This window comes from Dipodomys spectabilis, unplaced genomic scaffold (assembly GCF_019054845.1).
Source record: "Dipodomys spectabilis isolate Male_0828 unplaced genomic scaffold, ASM1905484v1 ptg000006l, whole genome shotgun sequence".
In the NCBI taxonomy this organism is placed as follows: domain Eukaryota; kingdom Metazoa; phylum Chordata; class Mammalia; order Rodentia; family Heteromyidae; genus Dipodomys; species Dipodomys spectabilis.
Window position 1 is genome coordinate 19,545,093 of NW_024870683.1, and position 16,416 is coordinate 19,561,508.

The 16,416-nt window shown below is 40.0% G+C and overlaps 1 protein-coding gene across 1 annotated transcript in view; it reads right to left on the reverse strand.

Moving 5' to 3' along the window:
* The window catches only part of Svep1 (sushi, von Willebrand factor type A, EGF and pentraxin domain containing 1), a 159,160-nt gene that overhangs the window by 23,645 nt on the left and 119,099 nt on the right, over nucleotides 1-16,416 (reverse strand). Inside the window, exons 37-40 of the mRNA XM_042695890.1 lie at nucleotides 13,707-14,379; nucleotides 8,149-10,937; nucleotides 6,012-6,237; nucleotides 3,533-3,688 (exon numbers count right to left, since the gene is read on the reverse strand). Coding sequence (XP_042551824.1) covers nucleotides 3,533-3,688; nucleotides 6,012-6,237; nucleotides 8,149-10,937; nucleotides 13,707-14,379 — 3,844 coding nt within the window. The remainder of the gene's footprint in view (nucleotides 1-3,532; nucleotides 3,689-6,011; nucleotides 6,238-8,148; nucleotides 10,938-13,706; nucleotides 14,380-16,416) is intronic.

The window sequence follows — 16,416 nt, forward strand, 5'->3', positions numbered from 1 at the left end:
ATGTTGAGCCACAGTATCACTTCTGGTTTGGAGCTTCATTAGAGATGAGTCTCATAGACTTTCCTTCCTTAGGTTGGCTTTGAACCATGATTCCCAGATCTCAGCCTCTTGAGTAGCAAGGACTACAGGCATGAGCCACCAGTGCCCAGCTTGAATTACATTTACTTTTCAGTGTTGGAGAGGTACAGCAAAGAATATCAAGTACTATATTTGTGTGAGTACTGAAATTCTCAACTATAAAACATAAATGTTTACCTTATTTTATGCTAGTAAGATATATGCATTTAAAAATTTTAAATATTCTACAAGTTTCTTCCTTGCCTTCTAAGATATAATTTTCTTGGAAAGAAAGTGATTATCTGAGTGTACTTTTCAATATCCTCTAGCTCTTGAGAACTATAAAGACTGTTTGCACCTAGTTGTTATGAATTTAAGATTACTGTTCATTGGTTCCTAGGTGTAATTTTTGTGGATCTTTGCTTCCTGTCTTTCTGTTACCTCTTACCTGTGTTCTAATAATAATGGACTCCCAAACCCTAACTTCCTAATCCACTACAGAATAATAAATAAGATAGCCACAGGCTTGTGATATCACATTTAATAAAGACTACGTATGAAGTAAAGTCTTGAAGAGATTTTAAGACTTAAGTGTTTGGACTTCTGTATATGCATTCCTATTTTTTCTTGCATTGCCTTTGGATATTCTATTTCTTTGAATATATGAACAAATTAGCAAGCTACCTGAAAATTAAAAAAGGAGAAGAGCTGTTTCTTCATTTTGGTTTTGATCTGGATGGCTTCCCTCTCTCCCTCCCTCCCTTGGATGACAGTCTCCATCTAGGTGGTTCTGGAACTCACTGTGTAGCCCAGGGTGGCCTCAAGCTCAAAATCCTCTTACATCCAGCTTCCCAAGAGCTGCCAGGTGCCACCCAACCTAGCTGCCTGATCTCTTTTCTACTGTCTTCTTCAAAGGCATTTTTCCTTTGAGCCATCAATTTAATTCCCCATAAATATCTACCGGTAAATATCTCAATGAGTTTTTTGGTGGAACGGTTATATCCTGATTTTCCAAGAAAATAACTAGTTCTATGAATCTAAAACATGTTTAAAAGCTTTTCATTTAGACATAAATATGAACACTCCTACTTACGCTGTGCATAGGAAAATACAATTTTCTAACTTAGGAATTACTTTTTATTAGTTTAGAGGAAGCAGATAACTATCTGGGCACTTCCAGAGTAGACTGTATTCAAGTAGTTAATTGTAGTCCATAGTTCAAGATTTTCCCAGTGCTATTTTTCTTTGTCTTCTTCTTCTAGTGATTTGAATGATAAATATTCTGTTTGGACTGTGTCAACTATTATTGTAATAAGAACTCAAATAAAATTATTAGTAACTATTATTGGCTTAAACACAAAACATCTCTGTTAACTCGCTCCTTAGCAAGCTGATTTGTTTATATTATTTATCATGCATTTCCTCCTTTGGTCATCTCTCTCTACTCTTTACTTATCTTAATTTTTATTAATGAAGTTGGAGTTTTAGATCCAATGTTATTATTACCATTTTTTGACCTAATGTATCTGCTTTTTTCAACAATTAGTCTAAACACCTATATCAAGCTTTAGAATAACAAACAATTTTTCATTAGCAGGGGTTGCAAATTTTGATATTTAAATTCTTTCACTTTTACCTGTAATACTTTTTTTTTTTTTTGGTCCTGAGGCTTGAACTCTGGGCCTGGATGCTTCCCTGAGCTCCTTTTGCTTAAGGCTAGCACTCTACCACTTCTAGTTTTTTCTGTGATTTAACTGGAGACAAAGAATAGCATAGACTTTCCTGCTCAGGTGGGCTTTGAACCATGATCTTCATATCTCAGCCTCCTGAGTAGCTAGGATTACAGGCATGAGACACCAGTGCTTTGGAACACTTTTTATATGTCCCCTCAAATTTATTATTTGGTTATTTGGTCGTTCAGTCAGTACTGAAAAGACAACTCTTTTCCATTAGTTGTTTTTGAAATGTTTGCTTATAAGCATATGCTAACAGTTACCTACTATTTTCTAGTCTCATTATGAACCCCATTCCCAGCCCCATCTATCACTTTTCTTAATAAATTAAATAATTGCAAGATCAGTACTCTTAAACCAGGAAAAATTTCCAATTGTAATCAATGTAATCATTCATTCTTCTTTCTACCATTTATTTTTTAATTTATTTGAAAAACTAAATCAAGATCTGCAGGAAGTTAGTTCTGGATCTATCTTATGGCAATTTTTTGATTAGATGGTAAGAAAATAATGGGTCATACCATACAAACTTAACAGATGACTGGCAATGAATACTTCTGCAAAAATGTATATTTAAATCCTACTATAAATATGGCAGTTAAGAATCTCCTAATAGGGGCTGGGAAGGTGGCTCAGTGGTAGAGCGCTTGCCTTGCATGCATGAGGCTCTGGGTTCAATTCCTCAGCACCACATAAGCAAAAAGAAAAAAGCCAGAAGTGGCGCTGTAGCTCAAGTGGTAGAGTGCTAGCCTTGAGCTGAAGAGCTGAGGGACAGTGCCCAGGCCCAGAGTTCAGGCCCCACGACTGGACACCCTCCCCCCCCCCCCCCAAAAAAAAAGAATCTCCTTATAAACCAGAATGACAGTCCTTATGAAATACAAAACAGGTCCCTGAAATTCAAGTTTGATGACAAGATAATATTGTTAGCCCTTCTATTAAAGTAAGGCAGGAGACTTAAGTGCTGCTGATAGAATGTCAATACTACAACTAAGTGTTGTCTTTAGAATAAAGCTGGTGTTTGGTCAAAGCTGCGCTAAGGAGTCTCTTTTTCAGCCAAAGGTTCCTGGTATGAGGGAGCTTGACATCCAGTCAAGAATTTGCCAGTGTCTAGGAGCTCATTGTTGAGGAAATTCTGGCTTTACAGATCTCAAAACTGTTGTCACTTCACCATAGTGACAAGAGAACTTCCTTGTCTCAAGGTATGACTGTCAGCACAACATGTTGAGACAGGTCAACTAGAAATAACAGTATGGCTTTGTGGTTGGGATTTTTACTTCTTTTACTTTCTGTATACTATTCTTTTTTTTTTTTTTTGTCATAGAGCTTGAACTTAGGGCCTAAGCACTGTCCCTGAGCTTTTTTGCTTGAGGCTAGTGCTCTACTACTTTGAGCCACAGTACTACTTCTGGTTTTCTGGTGGTTGATTGGAGATAATAGTCTAAAGGATTTTCTTGTTTAGGCTGGCTTTGAACTGTGATCCTCAGAGCTCAGTCTCCTGAATAGCTAGGATTATAGGTGTGAGCCACCTAGTACGCAGCTTAGTATTCTTTTCTGTAAAAATCTGAGATTTTTCCTTCTTAAAATTATAAGTCATCCCATTTCTTTGAAAGTGTTAAGCATATAAGGCAACAAAACAATGACTGTTTTTAGGATAAAGTTGGTAAAATAAATTTGTGCTAAAACACTAAAAATATTTCTGAATCTACAGTAAAGCAAATTAATTCCAGTTAAACAGTCTGTACCTCTAATTCATAGCCAGGCTCACACTGATAAATAATTGTGCTTTCAAAGCTGTAATTACTGCCAATCACGTATCCATGCTCTGGGCTTTCAGGATGTCCACAAGACACTGGAATGCAGGATTCATCAGAAAATGGTGGTGCCCACGTACCATCAAGCTAAGCAACAAACAAGTTACAAGTTATAGTTAGGAACAAATGAAGAAGTTTGCTAATATTGGTAAATGGCAAAATAACTCCCCAAATCAGGGAGAGTTTGGCCCTAATTGTGTTATTGATTATCCCAATTGTGTTATTGATTATCCCTCTAAACATGTGCTGAAATCATTTTTTTCTCCTGATAGTGGGGCTTGAACTCAGAGCCTCTAGTTCTTGCTTGACTTTTTCACTCATGGTTGACACTCTTTTATGCAAGCCATAACTCCACTTCTGGCTTTTTGCTGGTTATTTGGAAATAAGAAGCTTGTGAATTTGCCTGCCCTGTGCTGGCTGCAAACCAAAATTCTCAGATTTCAGGTTCCTGAGTAGCATCAGAGGCTAATACTTGTAATTTTCTCACATAGAATCCACTCAGAAATCAAGAACATCAATCAGTAGGTTTTCATTGTAATTCTTGAGGACTGGATGGTTGACACAAACATTCCATGATATATATTAATATACCCTTTATATTTTATATAATTTTACATGTTAAAGTTTCTAAAGTATCTTTTGGACATACTATACAAGGTTTAAAAATGGTTTCCTTTCCTCCATCCCAATGCAAATACTTAGCATTTATTTTTGAAATAACTTATTTTGAAAATAACTTATCACTTACCTTTGAAGAAAGCACATAAGAAAAAGAAATTTTTTTCTTTAAATATGTTTTTCTTTGTCATCACCTTGTCAGAGGTTTTTAGCCTCCTAGTTGGGTAAAATGAGGCACACACATATGTTTCTCAGAGGGAATGTTACTGTATTACCAACTGATATGTGTATACGTGTATACTTTCCTCTTCCACTCCTCACTGATAATTTCCTCTCTAAGGCAGGACATAGGAACTGGAATTTTTCTTCCCAAAGTAAGCTGTGGACATTTAAATTTTCCCCTGCCTTTCTATCTTGGAGTTGTCCATAAAGAAATTCTTTGACCCACTTTGTCTGAAAGATCCCCATGTCAGAAGAGGTACTGTCCCACAATTGCAGGGATGAAGTGCTACACGGAGAGGCCAAGAAGGAGTTGAACAGAGAGACCTTGTTTGATTTCAGTCCATTAGCAGTAGATTACATCCTTTGTTTAACCACATTTCTACACATTCCTCCATAATTGGATCCTCACGCTTGAGCAATGAAGTCTCCACAAAAGTCTAAAAGGATAGGGTTCAGAGGGCGTTCTGGACATCTGATCCATGCAGGCTTTTAGGAAGGCGAATGAGATAACCCTTGCGCTGAGTGTGATGTCCCTCACATCACCCAGACCAACCAGACGGAAGCTCCTGCCTTCTGGACCCTTCCAGGCCTGACCTTACGCATTACCTCATCTGGCTGTTCATTTGTAGCCTTTCAAAGAAACTCATAATGTAAGTGTTTCCCCGTGCTGTGAGCCACTCTAGCCAGTTAATGGAACCCAAGGAAGGGGTTATGGTGAGGAGTTGAGAAGCCTGGACTTGCTGCCTGGCATCTGAAGAGGGGAAATGTTAGGTTCTGAGCACTCAAGACCTAACAGGCCTGCTGCAACCTCCAGATAGAGGCTGTAAGATCTGAAATGATCTGGAGGACATCTAGGTGGTGCTGGCTGCAGAAGGTTTCTTTGACATCCTTGCAATCAGAAGGGTGCTCTTTAGCATAGTAGGGAAAACTGAGTTTTTTCTCCTGAGTGAGTTCTACTGCATAACTTCAGACCTCCTCTTTGCTATTTTCTAAAGGAATAGTTTATGAATTTCCTGATGGCTTTTGTAACTTTTGATCTTTCCACAGAAATTAGGAATGTATTTGGCAGTGTCCAGGGCAGATTTCCATCTAGACATTTTGTTTTGAGCCGAAGATGTAACTGTTGTAAATCTCTTGGGACAGTATTTTAACATTTTATGTAACAGTGATACTTTCTTAGTTTAAAAATGGAAATATTGAAGGAACGGTGGGTGAATACAGTCATAATACTCAATATACCTATGTGAAAATGGAACCAGATAACTTGAGGGGATAGAAGGGGCTAGGATAGACAGGGGGTATGACAGAAGGGGTGACAATGATCAGAACGCATTGTACTCATAACATTAACATGCTGCATCGAAACTTCTTTGTCCCACTAAAGATGATAAAAACAAACAATAAAAATGGGACTATTGGGATAGATTCTATTTTAATTAAGCGACTACTTAAATCCTTTGCTGTGAATGAAAATTTGAGACTCTTTTTTCCCTTTTTCAGGACAGCAAAACCTACCCTTTGTCCTGGCAGAATATGTGTAGGTAGGAGGTGGACTACAGCAAAGTCTCACCTGACATGTTGATACGTTGATGCCCTCATAAGTATATCCTTCTACGCATGACACAGAAACTTGCTTATCTACACTGAAGTCATCTCCATGGACAAGCAAATGTGTCAGATTTGATGGCAGAGGACACTTTTTAGGACTGCAAGAGAGTCTCTCAGGGAACCAGTAACCATCTTTCTGGCAGGTGAAAGTATCTGTATCGGTGTCCATTGTGTAACCTTCCAGACACCTGCAATGGAAATGAGAAGGTGAATGCCTGGAAGGGAGTACAATGCAGTTCCTGACCTATTCTTGGACTGAAGGCGTTGAAAGGCTTAGCACTTTATGTGATGTATCAGAACTAGCTCAAATGCCAGGTGGATGGCATTGCCCAGATCTCCACATTCAAGATTAGTCAATTACTTTCAATGTTGATATTAGTTATCTACAGTGTAGATACTATTATTGGATTCATTAAAAAAATTTTTTGTTAGTCGTGGGGCCTCAACTCTGGGCCTATGTGTTGTACCTCAGCTCTTCAGCTCAAGACTAGTACTCTACCACTTGAGCCACAGTGCCACTTCTGGCTTTTTCTGCTCATGTGGTGCTGAGGAATTCAACTCAGGGTCTCATGTATGCAAGGCAAGAACTCTACCACTGAGCCACCTTCCCAGCCCAGATTCATTTTTATCTAAAACCAGCTAATAGTTCAAGAAACTTGAAGAAAAGTTTAAAATAGACTCAGTTACTCCTGGGAATTTAGCACAGTATCTGTGGCCTATTTACTATGTTATAAACACTGTTCTAGGTTCTCTACATAAGATATTTCTATCTTAATCTTGATAAATAGGTGATATCAAGTGTTGGTGTTCCAATTTAAGTTCATTTTGGCTCTAAGACCTTTTAAGATTTTGAGAATGTGCACATTTATTCAGCAAGCGTTTCTGTAACGGTTACTAATTTCTGGTTACAGTCACACGTATGCTACAAATATCAACTCATTCTCATGTCAGTCTTGTAATCCCACTCTGTGATCCCAAAGTTGATACCACAGAGATTAAGTAGTTTCATAAGTCACTCAGCTTGGGAGCCATGGTGCTCAATTCCTATGGACCATTAAAAGGCAGCATTGTAGAAAAACTGTAGACATTATCTAGACTTTTGTTCTGGAATCATGCTTTTGTCACTATTCTATGTCACCTTTTTTTTTTGTTGCTAAACTGCGTAATTAACATTTGATAATATTAATCAACACACAACAAGGAACAAAACCTGCAAGTCTTAGGAAGCAGGTGACGTGTGGCTTCTCAACATGAATCTGACACACCATACCCAAATGGAAAACTTCGAACATATGAACAGCAAGGAGTAATAATTATTTTTTCTGTGTAGTGCCTGAGCTATTATTCATTGGCCTCATTATCATTGCATCTCTTGGCTCTACTTTTTACAGCAATTAGGAAAATGAAAGATGGGCTAAAGTGTTCACAACACATAGCCTAGGGAGAGTTTCTGAATTATTAATCAAATCTAACAAGCTTATATGTGAAAGATAATCCACAAGTCAGAGATGTAAATGAAACTTTGGAGAGTAGCTACCTTTGAACATTAATGGATACTTATTCTAGTAAAAGTGATTCATCTATTTATTTAAAAAGTTATCACTCAGTAATATATTCTAGATAGAGAAATTTCTAGCAAAAGCCATTTAGTTTGTTTGGAAAACTCTTTTAGCATTTTTGGTCCAGATTCTTAGGGTTTTTTTTTTTTGTTGTTTTATTCCCCACTTTTCCCCAACATTTAAAGCATACACATAATCATTAAGTTGTAATTATAAAGAAATTTACCCTCCTTAGAAAAAAGCATCCTGATTTAAGAACTATTCAAGCTAGCTAGAAGATTCTGTTTCATGAGAGTCATGACCATTTTTATTAGGAGCCATAGTCTGAAAAAGAGAAGTATAAATTAATTTTCACAGCCTGTGGATTTCTACAAAATTATAAACAGAATAAAGCCTAGTGTTAAAAGCATTGGTTTTGGAGAGAAGTTCAGGGGTGGTGTTCTCTTTTCAATTATCTACTTTTTGATCCATCAATTTTTATTTCACAACCTTCTGTCCTGATTGAAGATTCCATTGTAGATTCTCAAGCCATGGTCTTACCTTAGTTTTACTTCACTTTCGTAAGTGTATGTCTCTCCAGTTGCTACTGCGTTGGCAACAAATGGTGGGGGTCCACAGGACACAGGCTCACACACTGGGTAAGGGTGGCTCCATATCCCTGTCTCTGTACAAATCAGATTAGAACTGCCTTGCATCACATAGCCAGCTCTGCAGCGGTAAGTCACCACATTTTCCTCTGAATTGCTGCTTTCACTGATGAGTGCATTTGGTATGGTTGGGAGAGAACCACAGGAAGTGTGTTCACAGTGTGGGAACTCAGAACTCCACTGACCATTGGCTTCACAGGTGATTTCAGAAAGTCCTAGGAGCTTAAAACCTTTGAGACATTGAATCTGGGCTGTCTTTCCACAGCCAAAATCAGTTCCATTGATAGTTCCATAGTGGATGATTGGTGTAGAACACATGCAAGGTAGGCAGGAAGGTGGGCTGCCACTCCAAGAACCATTGGAGAGACATCTTCTTGAAGGACTTCCATGGAGTTTATAACCAGGAAAGCACTGATACTGTATGTGTCCGCCATGATAAAAGGAAAAACCATTAGGGAAGCCCTGGGGAAGATCTTCAGGAGGTCCACAGGTGACTGGTTTACAGAGAGGGATCTCTGCATCCCACGTACCATTAGATTGGCAAGTGATTTTCTGAGCACCATGCAACACATAGCCCTCCTGACAGCGGAACAAGACTTCCTTCTTGAAGCCATAGTCCCGGCCATCCATCACCCCATTTGCCACCTGTGGAGGGGTGGCACATCTGACAGGTATGCATTTAGGAGTTGCTTCGCTCCAACTCCCATCAGCAAGACAAACACGACTTCTGGCTCCCTCAAGGAAGAAGCCTTCATTGCAGGTATACTCAATCTGTCTTCCAAAGGTGTACTCTTCTCCTTTGACTTGGCCATTGGCTGATACTGGAGGTGAGCCACAATCCACAGGAAGGCAGATTGGTTCATGCCCATCCCAGTTTTTACTATCCTGGCATGTTCTCCTCTCCGGGCCATTGAGCACATAGCCAGGGTCACACTCATAGTACAACACACTTAGGTACGTGTAGTTGCTTCCTTTGATGGATCCATTCATGATGGGATTTGGCTTTTTGCATGCAATGGTTTCACAGTGTGGGGAAGCCCCACTCCACTTCCGGTTCTGCAGACAAAGTCTCATGTCAGAACCCACCAGGATGTGGCCAGGTTTGCAGCTGTACTGTACAGCACTTCCCATGGTCGTCTGTGTAAAATGCAAAAGGCCATTTTCAGGAGCAACTGGCAAGTCACATTCAATTGAAATGCAGGAAGGTGCACTGCCATTCCAAGTGCCATCTTCCTGGCACATCAACACAGGGTTTCCTAAAAGTTCATATCCTGGATTACAGGTATAGGAAACCATTGTACCATAGAGAAAATGTGATGAATGTGTACTGGAAGATTCCTTCACATTGTCCCAGCTTTTAGACTCTGCTCCTGAAGGATGAGGGCGAGGAGTCAGATAGGGAACTTCCATCATGTCATCTTCTTGATCAAAATATCTCTGGCCATCTTTGACTTCAGTACAGTCTCCAAAATCTATGTGAGGAGGGAGCCCACAGTCTATGGGAACACACGTTGGAATGGAACTTGACCATCCTGACTCTTCACAGGTCTGCATGGCATGACCAGACACCTGGAACCCAGGGAAGCAGCTATAGATGATCATGGCCCCGTATCTGTAATCAGCCCCTTCTACAAAACCATTTTCAATCGGCTGTGGGGCATTGCAGTGGATGGCACTGCAGGATGGGGCAGCCATATCCCAGTCACCTGTTTCTAAACAGGTCAAGGCTTTGGACCCTTCCAATCGGAAGCCTTCATCACAGGAATACGTGACAGTCTGCCCGTAATGAAGGTTGGTAGAAGAGAATTTGCCATTCAAAATCTCCTTGGGCTTTGGACACTCAATGGGTTTACATGTTGGTTTTCCTCCAATCCAGTCGCCATTTTCACCACAGAGGGTGGTACTATTGCCCACTAACTCAAACCCTGGCTTGCAGGTGTAGAGAGCTGTGCTGAGATAGGCAAGGCCTTGCACGTCAATGATGCCATTGAGGATTTCCTCAGGATGGGGGCATTCTACCGGAACGCATTCTGGCAGTGGGGAGCTCCAGGTACCATCTGCTTGGCAGATGGTGTTAGGACTGCCTCTTAAAAAAAACCCATCCACACAGGAATACTTGACAGTACTTCCAAAATGGAGAGTGGAAGAAGGCACAGGGCCACCAAAGGAGATCAGGGGAGGTGGGAGGCAAAGAACCATCTTGCAAACAGGGAAGGAGTCATTCCATTGTTGTGACGGCAAGCATCTCAGGACAGAGGGGCCCTGCAGGGCATGGCCTTCTTTACAGGAAAACATCACCACGCCAACTTCAGAAGTTAACTCTTTTAATATGAGCTGGTTCTCTAACAGAGGTGGTTCAGGGCACTTGGTGGGCACACACTTGGGGCTTGGCTTCTTACTCCACTTGCCAGATTTCTGACATGTCCAGGCACTGTCACCCACAAGTTCATAACCCTCATGGCAGAAAAATTGAACCTTGGAGCCCACTTCAAAGTTTTCCCCTTTCATGAAGCCATTCTGGATTGGTGGAGGTTTCCCACAGTTCAGAGGGACGCATACCAGGGGAGATTCACTGTGCCAGTGGCGATTGGCTTGGCAGACAAACAGAGGATTCCCCACGGACTTGTAGCCTGGATTACATTGGTACCTCGCTTCACTCTCGTAGATCCTGCCGGTTGTATGCTGAGTAATGGGGAGGAAAAAAGTGAATATTAGGTGCCTAACATGGATACAAGTAATTGAATGCTTTCATATTAAAAAAAAAAAGAACATACAAGTTAATTAGGACGTCAGGAAATAAAGTCTTATGTTTTTAATCCAGTAGGTCCACTCTATTTTTAGAAATAAGTACAGTTCAAAAAGAAACATAGTCATTACATTAATCATGTAACTGTAACCCTTTTGTACATCACCTTTACAATAAAATTTTTTAAAATGTACAAATGTAGAAGCAAAACGTAACAGATCAAAGTAGATAATCCTTGCTATAGATAGTTTTACCACAGGGTAGAGCCCAAAATAAAAAGATCATGGAAGGGGCAATTCCAAAAGTTACAAATAACTCTGTCAAGCATTTGTATAGATATATCCTAAGCGTTCTATTAGAGTTATTTTTTTCTTTCACAATATACTTTAAAAAATTCTGTTGTGGTATGAAGATGGAAAATAAAAATCAATCTTCTACCTTTTCAGTAGCGATTTTAAGCCAGGCGCTCGGCGCTTGTGGCTTCTGTCTGTAATCCTTGCAACTTGAGAGAATGAAATCAGTAGGATAGCAGTTCAATCAGTGCAGGCAGAAATGGTTGCGAGACTTCTCAATGCTCAACCAATTAACTGGGCACAGTGGCACCAGCCTGCCATCCTAGCCACATAAGAGGCTGAGATTGTTAGGATTGCAATTCCAGTCCTGCCTTGGCAGAGAAGCCCACAAGATTCTGTCTCAGTGGAAGAAGTAGTGGCATGAACCTGTTTTTCCCAGCTATGACAGACAATATAAAATAGATAACCAGGGCTGGGAAGGTGGCTCAGTGGTAGAGCGCTTGCCTTGCATGCCTAAGGCCCTGGGTTCGATTCCTCAGCACCACATAAGCAAAAAGAAAAAAGCCAGAGTGGTGCTGTGGCTCAAGTGGTAGAGCGCTAGCCTTGAGCTGAAGAGCTGAGGGACAGTGCCCAGGCCCAGCGTTCAGGCCCCATGACTGGACCCCCCCCCCCAAAAAAACAGATAGCCTGTAGTCCCAGGCACATATCTGGGCAGAAAGTGAGACCCCCATCTCAAAACTAAGTAGTGAAAAGTAGGGCTGGTGTCATGGTTCAGTAGTTAGGCCCTTGCCTAGCAAGCACAAGGCCTCAAGTTCAAAGTGCAGTACCACTGACTAGTAAATAAATATACAAAGAATTTAAGACTCAGGACCTCAAAATTAAAATAAATTCTTTTGTATAATTAATTAAAAGTTAAAAAATTAAAGTGAATATGTAACAGGTCATTTTAAGCAGATAAATTATAAAAATCTAAAACTTATTATGCTTTTTGTGTGGAATTGTGAATTCTAATTCTTAAAGTTTCATGAATTTAACAGTACTTGGAAAAAATTCAGTGTTTGGAAACAATTGTTTTATGTTGTCTACTGCTCAACATATGCTTGTAAACACAAATGCCATAATAGACTGATGCTCTATTAATAAAAGCTAGACCTCCAGTGCTCCTAATGGTACCAAGCACCTGGTAGATGCTCTAGAAACACCTGTGAAACAAATAAATAAATAAACCTTTCTTACTAACAGTCTATATCCTCTATCTGTAAAGGTCATATATCCAAGGGAAGGCTGTAAATAAAAAACTTTTCATTTTTGTCTTGATGTTCTTAAATATAAAGGAAAGACAGTGGGTACTTTAAAGAAATACTGTGATCAAGCCAGGCACTGGTGGCTCATGCCTGTAATCCTAGGATCTCAGTCTAGACTGAGATCTGAGGATCATGGTTCAAAGCCTGCTGGGTAGGAAAGTCCATGAGAATCTAATCTCCAATAAACCAAAAGAAAACTGGAAGTGGCTCTGTGGCTCAAGTGGTAAAGTGCTAGCCTTGAGCTGAAGAGCTCAGGGACAGTGCCCAGGCCAACAGTTGAAGCCCCATGACCACCACCACCACCACCACAACAACAACAACAAAAAAAAAAAAAAAAGAAAGAAAGAAAAGAAAAAGAAAAAGAAACACTGCAATCGGAATATCTATGTAAAATGTATCTAGGTAAAATGACCTTTGATTTTGGGATTCTTGATCCTGTTTTCTTGATGAATTTATGAAAAAGAAACCTGTTAGTTTGGAAGCAGACATGTTTGGGGATGATATTGAATTCTGTCCATTATGATGAATTACCTTTACAGCTATTGAGAGAGCAATATAAAACCTTTGTCAGAGTTATTTTATTCTATATTTTGCTGAAAAAGAATTCCTTTAGTTCCTATTTTCCTATTTATATCTTATATATTTTCTTTTCCTTTTTTGGTGTCAGTACTGGGGCTTGAACTTTTGTCCCTTGGCTTTTTCACTCAAAGCTGATGCTTTACCATTTGAGCCACACATCCACTTCTGCCTTTTTCATGGTAATTGGAGATAAAGAGTCTCAAGGACTCTCCTGTCTGGCTCTGGTGATCCTCAGCAATCAGCCTCCTGGGTAGCTAAGACTACATGCATGAGTCACTGACACCATCCAGCATAGATCTTGATTTCCTAAATTTTATGTCCATGTTGAAGTAACTTGTATAAATGAAAACAATCATTTATTGAAATGGCCTTAATCTAACTTCATATTTAGGGCCAAGATATTGCCACAAATTGCTTAGAAAAACAGTATTAAAAGATGGTATTCAAAGGATTCATACTCTTCTTAAACCTCCCCCTGGAGGTGGTAAGGCAGCTGGAAGCATGGACTATTTGTTATTCAGTGTCTTACCTGCAGAAAGCCATTCTCTACCTTAGGTGGTTCACTGCAGGAAACCGGATGGCATGTGGGTATGGGGCTACTCCATTGTCCGGTGGCTTCACAGGTGCTCTTCTTCTCCCCTTTAATGTAGAACCCTTTGTGGCAGCTATAGGCCACCATGGCTCCAAAACTATAGTTGGATCCACTTGCATAGCCATACATGATGCGGGGCGGTTCCCCACAGCGCACGGGGATACACTGGATGGAGAGCGGGGAAGGGTTCCACTGCCCACCTCTCATACATTCGATCTTTGCTGAGGTGTTCAACACGAAACCTTCCATGCACTTGAAGCTCACGACAGAACCAACTGCAAATTTTGCTTTGCTCACAGATTCCAAGATGCTGTATGAAACAGATGGAGGTTTTTCACAGAAATGGGCTATGCAACGGGGGACTGCCTGACCCTCTGGGGGAATCCATTTGCCCTGAGCATTGCAAAGGAGCTGGGAATTGTCTGCCAGGCTGTAACCATCAGCACAGTAGTAGAATGCAATGTCGCCAAAGAGCCGATGGGCTGTCTCAGGAGAGGCGTGTTCCACACTGGGGGGTTCGTCACAGGAGACAGCTAGACACTGTTGGTTACTTCCGTTCCATTTGCCATTGGCCAGGCATTCCACGGTGTCCGGACCAGCAAGGGTATAGCTATGAGATAATAAATAAACATAATGCTTGAGAAACAGTACTTATATCTTCTGTTGTTTTTTTCTTTCTTTCTTTCTGATAAATGGCACCATCTATCCTTCTAAAGTGAGATGTTAATACTAGGGGAAAAAATGAAGGTAGAAATTAAAACAAAAATATATCTGAGCCAGCCCTGGTGGCTCACACCTGTAATCCTAGCTACACAGGAGGCTGAGATCTGAGGTTTGTGTTCAAAGCCAGTCCTGGCAAGGAAAAGTCTGTCAGACTATTATCTCCAATTAACCACCAGAAAACTGGAAGTGGCACTGTAGCTCAAAGTGGTAGAGAGCACTAGCTTTGAGCAAAAGAGCTAAGGGATAGAGCCTAGGCCCTGAGTTCAGGCCCCACAACTAACAACAAAAATTTATATGTGTGTATGTATACATATATATATGCATTTGTGTGTGTGTGTGTGTGTGTGTGTGTGTGTACTCAATTAGAAAAGTTTGGTCTCCATGTCACTTGTCACCATAGTCCCCAACTTGCTATAGGCAATGTACATCAAGAGACAACATGAACAGAATCCAAGATAACTTAAAAAGAAGTTCTAAGGTGCCCAGAGAGGTGCTAACAGAATCTCAAATTTTTTAGCCTTTAGTTGAATCTTGACATATACAGAACTTCATCATCCAGCGAATTATGTATCCAATAGAGGGATGTACAGCCATGGTACCAGTGACCCTGGCTTATGAAGGAGTCTACAGACGCCCTATTACTACACCACCTACCTTGCTGCCCCACCTAGAAAGCAGGCCTAGAAACTCAATCTGGAGTATGCACTATTCTCGCTGCCTGGGAACTGGGAACAGGAAAGAATTACAAATCAAAATTGGAAATTACCACCTCTTATTCTAGCCTGCGGAAGAACAAATGTGTCTTCTGTTACTTTATCACTATCTTTCCAACCATGACTTTGTTTTTATTCTGTCTCCTTTTAAAACAACCATTACTGTTAGAATATTGAGCTTATTGATGAGATGACTTTCAGTTGACATATGTAAATACATCTTGAAATTTATATTAACCTCTTTTGAGGACATGGATTTAAGATTTTTACTATTAAGGAATCTAACAATTGTTATATTTCTTGTGTGTATATATGGGTGTGTGTGTATGTGTACTAAGAATTGAGCCTAATGCCTCATGTGTGCTATGCAAATGCTCTAGAATCATAGAATTGTGTGTGTGTGTGTGTGTGTGTGTGTGTGTGTGTGTGTGTGTGTGTGTGTGTATGCAGATTGTTCAGGATTGCTTAATAGGCAAGCACACTACCATTCCTCAGTCCTAATTGTTATACATTAAAAACAAAAACAAAAACAAAAAACCGAGAAGTACACTTTGGTTCTATTTGACTCCATTCAACATTGAACATCTCACTCTTTAGATGATTTCAGCCTGATGATTTCGGCACTAGTTTTTGAAAGAAGCTCTAATGAGCTCTGTTTCGTGTAGACAGAGCTCACAGCCAGACACTTTGAGATATTCAGTGAATTTTAAAGCAGCACTTAGTGTCAGTCTCCATTATCTCCAATACCTTTTCCCATGTGGTTAGAATTAAAAATTACGTTCTGCATATGGCTTTCCTATTCAGTCAGTATGAATAAGCTTTACATAATAGCTCTCAGTCTTTCTTTATGCACAAGGGGTTGGACCATATAGGATGACAGATTGATAGTGTGCAAAACTCTTAAATTGTTCTCAAATGCTGCCTCAACAAAGCTGAGCAAAATATTAGGATATGCAGAAGGAGAGTCATTATTTTCATTATTACTCTTATTGAAGAGACTGATGATAGTTTTCAAAGAATATCTAACAACTAATTAGGCTGTCATTTTGAGATTAATGAAGAGTAAGGAGAGCAAAATAAGGAGGTGCTTAAATAGAATCCTGACTAGACAAATTGAATTTTTTTTTTGTTTTTGTTATTTTTAGCAGTACTTGGGTTTGAACTCAGGACCTCATACTTGGTAGGCAGATGCCTGGCCACTGAGTCTTGCC